This window comes from Poecilia reticulata, linkage group LG12 (genome assembly GCF_000633615.1).
Source record: "Poecilia reticulata strain Guanapo linkage group LG12, Guppy_female_1.0+MT, whole genome shotgun sequence".
NCBI classification, from domain to species: Eukaryota; Metazoa; Chordata; class Actinopteri; order Cyprinodontiformes; family Poeciliidae; genus Poecilia; species Poecilia reticulata.
This window is the reverse complement of record NC_024342.1, coordinates 3,325,300-3,331,816: the sequence shown is the minus strand read 5'-3', so window position 1 is coordinate 3,331,816 and position 6,517 is coordinate 3,325,300. Positions and strand designations below refer to the sequence as shown.

Sequence of the window (6,517 nt, the reverse complement as noted above, 5' to 3'; positions counted from 1 at the left end):
TATATATATATGGACCGCTTGGTAACAAAAATTGTTTCATGAATAACATTATTTTTATATTTTAAATGTGCTCATTTAAATATATTTAGAATCAGTTTTTTCATGTAGAAATTCTGTTGTGATAATTTGGAGCATGAGTCACCAAACGTTTTGCTAATGAGGGTCTTCATGAGTACTTGGTGATACAAAGGGCTGCCAAACTGACAGTTTATTTTTTTACATCACTTAATCATTTATGGGATTTTGAACAGGCACTGTGTTGGAGACCCCTGTCAGAGGTTTGTACCTGTTGAGTGGAAAATCTAAGCTTCAGAGCAGTACTCCCCCACCGTGCCCCCATTCTGCTCCTTCAAACTAGCCAGAACCGATTAGCAAACATCTTGTGGAACTGTGCATCTGCTGAGCTTATTATACAAGCGACTTCTCAGTCTGAAGTTGGTAAAAATGTTTTTAAAGGGTTAATAAAGGAGCCATGTGGTGATGACTTCCTGGAGGCAGAGTTTCAGAAAGAGCAGAAAGGCCCAATTCAGGGCGTCAAATTATGAAGTCAAATATCTTTTAAGTCATATTTGATATATATACAGCATTTTTATAACAACCAAAAATGTTGGGTACCCAAGTACTTGGGTACTTTTTTCCCAAGTACCAAAAAGTTACTTGGGAACTTTTTGGTAACGTTTTGGCTAGCCAACAAATAGTAATAGTTTTTAAAAAGCTAACACTGATCATTGTGAACATGCATCCCAATGTGAAATAAGGTGGGGACAGTATTATATGGCGTGGAAGACAAATTATAGTAAGAATAAAAACATTATTTTTTTAAATTTCTTATTCGGCCACCAGCCTGTTTGATACTTCTTAATCTTAAATTAGAAGATTAGTGATCATATTCAGGTGGAGCAGTCATTCTTTCAGCTATGGAGTTTTTGCTCCTCATATTGGTGGTGTTCTTCAGAAATGTCCTCCCTTTGACCCGGACAGAGTTTGGGGGCAGTGAATAGTAAGACAGGACGACAGGGGGACGCGTGTGTTTGCCAGCAGTCTTGGAAGGACTGAGCAGGATATTCATGCTGTGTTCCTGTTGCAGTGCTGCTCTACTGACTTTGATCATCTGTGTGTCTGCTGAAATATGCTCTGTGTTATGGAGCAAATGCAACATGCAGGGATATTTATACAACTATAGATTTATCCTGCTGAGTGTCTTGTTGAGTCTTTTTTCTTCTCACCTGACCGTGTGTGTGCGTGTGTACAGTACTGACCAGCTAACACAAAACTCATTCATCAGATGATGCTGTTTTGTGCTTGATTATGTATTTAAAATTAGGGGTGTTCCAATACGACATTACCGATATCGCTGCTTTGAGTGTTGACCGATACCGATATTGGCCAGATAAGATAACAGCAAGAATCATACACACTTTTGTTACGTATTTTGCTGTGTGGAATGTTAGGAAATAGTTGATCTAGTGATACTAATCAAGCAGAGAACAATAGTCAACAACAACTGACCCAACCATTATCAACCAATGGGTCTGTGTTCAGGGTACAAGCACGGCTGGATAGAAATGCAGGAGCAGACTAAATTCTGGGATGGACTAAATGCTGGAGCAGAGTGCTTCTATCAGCTTGCGTATATCAGAGATTATAGATCCGATTCTGTTTTTCTGGCTGTTTTCCAGACCAATTTCCGATATCAATGTGGGATCGGGACAGCTCTACTTAAAACAAATAATGTGAAGGGAACAGTGGCAAACAAGCTAACTTGTTTAGCCACGCAGCTTCTCTTTCGTCAACACTTCACACCTGTGAAAAGCCCAAAAGAAACTACTCTTTTAAATTTTCCAATTATCAAAAAAAAAAAAAAAGATGGGGTTCGGGGGGGTACAAACGCAAAATGGAATCTAATCCATATTAATCTCATCTATTAAAAATATTACAGTTGACCAAAGTGTTGACTAAAGTTTTTTTACAACTATATGCGCACACACACATATATACATGTTTTTTTGTTCTGTCTTTCAGACAGATTAATAACTGATGAGAATGATGGACCAAAACTAAAACGATGAATAATACATTCTAGATGTAATCTACCTCTGTCATTTATTAAAAGAAAAGTATTTTTTCCTGTTAGCTAAAAATGATTTATTTTTATGGACCTTGCATTTTTTCACCTTGCATTGTTATTTTGTAGCAGTTCTAAATAAGTGCAACTTCAATAAAGATATTATGACAAAAAAAAACAAACAAAAGAGGTTGTTGATTTCCAGGCAGCGATGTTTAGTTTGATGCCACAGTCATCCCGGTTTGCTCTTAGAAATAAAACCCATTGAAATAAGTGGAGATGGATAAACAGACTTGTTTAAAACGATGAAAACCTCCACGGAGTAGATGCTTCACTCGTATCAGAAACATGAGAGTGACAAATGCCTCTGGTCTATTTCAAGTAAATCTTAAGTACCACTTCAAGTTTTCTGGCGTCTTCGTCAACAATGTTGGCTGATGCATTTTGATGGTTTAGGAATCCCTTTAGCTCGTGTGTGTGCGTGTGCATGTGTGTGTGCCTGTGGCGATTTGTAGAGAGATAATGACGGCCTTGGTGTAAGCTCTGGTGAAGGCCCAGATTTGGAAACACCAGATCAGAGGGAGGCAGCTCTGCGGAAGCGCCTCGCTCTCGGCCGTAGTGAGAACATTTGAGCCCAAGTTTCAGCAGCCGTGGCGACGGGAATAAGAGCAGAACCCACTTTGACTTTGTCACTTTTTTCCCCCCGCGTCTTCCTGAAGAGTTGAAGTGGTTACAGCAGGACAGAGATGTGAAAGCAGGAGTTTTTCACTGTATCATAAAATTCATATGAGGCAGCTACTGTTTGCTGTTATTTTGGGTATCTTTCCATCTTCAATAATTTATTTTTTTGTGTCTGTGAAAATGTAATTGACTGACAATATTCTTCAAGTGACGACTTCAAATACTGGAAAATTACACTTAAATCAGTTATTACTTCTCAAATGTCTGTTTTATGAAGCATCATTAGATAATGGAATAGTTTCTAAAATCCTTGAGTCCAGTGAGTCCAGATCTCACTGCATCAGATTGTTCCTCAGTCAGTTCTCAGATATTCTTTGTTTTTCTTTAGACCCAACTAAAGAAAAATGACCTCCATGTTTAATGACATGCAGATCAACGTCAATTGGCCTATTGAGCATTTTAAAACAAATGTTATTTGAATCCAATAATAAAGAAATAAAATATGCTAGATTAAATTTTTACGATGGTGTACGATGACCATTGTAGATAAAAAAATATGTATTTTTTTTAACATGGAGTACATTTCCACCAAAACTTCTCAGACATTTTCTAGGAAAAAACAAGGACATTTCTGAGTTTGAGAAATAAAAAATTTTCAAGAAAAAAATGATGAAATTTTTAGATTATTTTTAGTTTTTTTTCTAGAAAATTTCTGGGCTTAATTTCCTCCAAAATTTCTGAGTTTTTTGCAGGAAATTAAGATTTTATTTCCTACAGTGGCCCTAATACACAGTCGCAAATATCTGATGATTCAGATGTAAATTATATGGTTTTGAATATGTTGTTCAGAGTAGTAGTTTTTTTTACAAATATGATTTCTGCAAGATTTTGATTAGACCATATGGGAATATATCGGACAGTTGTCTGATGAAGATCATTTAGCTATTAGCCTGGTGGTACGACAACTGTAACGGGACCAAGTTATCTCAATAATTGAATAAGACAGCTACTCAATGTAACGCAGTTATTTAAAAAAAAAACACACAAGTAATTTTGATGATGTTTTTTATTAATAGACCCAGAAATATGTTGCTTTTTCTTGCTAACCATGTCCCATTCCTCTTCCTCCTCTGTCTTCTCCACAGTTCTCCCTTTTTGGCTCTCGCACCGCCAGCAGAGCCACCAACCCTTCCACCTCATCCTCTCGCTCTTCATCTCCCGGGATCCCCTCGGCCCAAGTCGGGAAAAGGCTGGATCGGATTTCCGGCTCCAGCGGTCCAGCCGCCTTGAGCAAAGCTGAGTTCTTGGAACGTGTGCGCCGCAGTAACCAGGCCTGTCAGCAGGGGGAGTTTGCGCTGGCTGTACGTCTCTACACCGAGGCCCTCACCGCGGACCCGCAAAACTGCATCCTGTACAGCAACCGGTCTGCGGCCTACCTCAAACTGGGACAGCATGGCAAGGCTCTGGACGACGCAATCAAAGCCCGTCTAATTAACCCCAAATGGCCCAAGGTAAGAAGTTTGACCTTTGATGACCTTACTGCTTTAATTGTAGTTGTCGGTTGAGCAGACTAATTGGATTTAAAAGTGTAAATAATGGTCAAGTTGGAGGAAGAAGAACAATGATCTCCTGAGATCAAATGTCATAATTATTTTTATTTCTTGGCGCTAATCGTCTTCGGTACACCAGCGTAAAATGTTGCTCAAATAAAAGTTAAACGTCCGCAACTTGTGGGATGTGGTCAGCTCTAGCTGTGCTTTTACGATGCCTTGTAAACGTGTTATTTGTGATAAACCAACGCAAAGTAGTGTGTAATTGTGACTGGAAACCAATTTTTTGTCTGGAGTTTTTTTTTTAAAGCGTCTCACACATTTGCATGCAGCCATCCTGAGTGAATACTGCGTGGAACTGCATTTAGCTCGGTTACAGCCACCAGTCCGTTAGGGAATGTCTCTAGAGCAGGCGTCTCTGACCGTCGTCCTGGAGAGGCAGCTTTTGCCAAACTAGATGACATGTTGAAAAGGTAATTCAGTCATTTGATTCAGCTGGTTGGAAAGCTGTTTTAAATAAAAACTACTTGGCCAAAGTAAGTATTTTTATTTTAGAGCTTTGTGTTAATGATGCGTCTATAGTAATGGCCCTAAATCAAACCACTCGCTTGAAAAAAACCAGATTTAGACCGCATGAATTGCTTCTCTCTTCCCCCAAAGGCTTGAAGTGGTCGCTTGCATCTAAACAGTGGAAAGTCAGAGAATATACTCTGAGACCTTCAAGTCCTTTCAGAGAGGAAAGTGGGCAGTCGGAGGACTACCTCTGTCGGGACAGCTGGTTCCCAGCCAGCTCCGCTCCGCTTCCTTTCACAGTGAGAGAGAATGGACGGAAGTGGTGTTTGGGTGTGTATCTGAGCAGTGTGTTGATGTGTGTGTTTGTGTGCAAGTGTGAGATAGCTTTGCACGGCTGTTATTTTGTTTTGGAAACCCTGGCGAGGCCTTGGCCTGAGTTTGGTACTTAAAGACAATACCAGAAGCAGCATTCCTGTGTGTGTGTGTGAGAGAGAGTATGCATGTATGTGTGTGTGTGTGTGTGTGTGTCTGCATAATGGCAGTGTCATTGCTGTGAGCTCACTGCAGCATTCGCTTTGGGTCAAAGCTAAGGTCAGAACCGATGAACTACCAGAAAGAGAGAATCTTTCTGCTTCACTTCCTTCTTTCTACCCTTCAGTCGGCCATCTTTGCTTTCTTCTCTCCTCCTTTTCTTCTTCTGTGTTTTCTTCCCACAGTTTGTCCCATTGCTGCCCCCACTGACTTGTCTGTTGGCACAGCACTCTCAAACACGCATTATCTGAATCTCACACACATGCACACACACACACACACACACACACACACGCATACACCCCTTCTCCCCCCAACACACACACACGCCCACACACACACACATACATACACACGCACACACACCCACGCACACACACACACACACGCACACACGCACGCACGCACGCACACACACACACACACACACACACACACACACTCACACACACATAAATGGAGCGACTCGGTCATGGGAACGGAGTGGAGTCGTCGGTCAGAAGTCGCTGAAGTTTGGGTGCTTATCTGGATAACAACAGCGCGCAGGCAGGCTGGCAGCGCTTCTTTGCATTTCGATGTTGTTTTCGTTTCGTTCATCCGATGCGAAGATTTTCGAGAAAGCCTTTTTGTTTCTTTGTGATTCAAATGAAGCTAAACCACACAAGTAAAACTTGATGCAAGAGCGAAAGCCTTTCCTTTGACTGAGAAGTTTTTATATGCTTACACCGACCAGGCTGTTTGCTGTCGTCTACACACATGTGCGCGCACGCACGCACACACACACGCACACTCTGTCTGTATTTTTTATTGTTTGGTACTTTTGAAGACCGAGCAGGTTCTTTTTTTTTCTTTTTAGATAGGTAAGCTCATAGAGAAAGTGAAACTTTCTGTTCAATTTGTCAGCTCACAGGTGAAGAAGTGTTAGTTTACAGAAAACCTGAATTAGGCGCTTCGAACAGCCTTTCACCCCAGATAGAGCTGTGAGTCTTTCAGGGGAAGTCTCTGCAGCATCTAGAAACTGAAATTTATCTTTTTGTTCTCTTTTTTGCAAAATAGCTGAGCCAACTGGGTGCTCCCCAATGGGGGCGTCACAATACAATTAGAAAAAAAATGTAAGAATTTTTTTTATGTTCTGGTTTTCAGAGATACTTCAACCAATAAGTAAAAGCAATATATA

General features: G+C 40.6%; 1 protein-coding gene across 3 annotated transcripts in view; it reads left to right on the top strand.

Annotated features, from left to right (window-relative positions):
- Nucleotides 1-6,517, top strand: part of ttc28 (tetratricopeptide repeat domain 28) — a 115,530-nt gene that overhangs the window by 691 nt on the left and 108,322 nt on the right. For all 3 annotated transcript variants that reach the window (XM_017307991.1, XM_017307990.1, XM_008423306.2), the window contains exon 2: nucleotides 3,892-4,257. In XM_017307991.1, coding sequence (XP_017163480.1) covers nucleotides 3,892-4,257 — 366 coding nt within the window. The remainder of the gene's footprint in view (nucleotides 1-3,891; nucleotides 4,258-6,517) is intronic.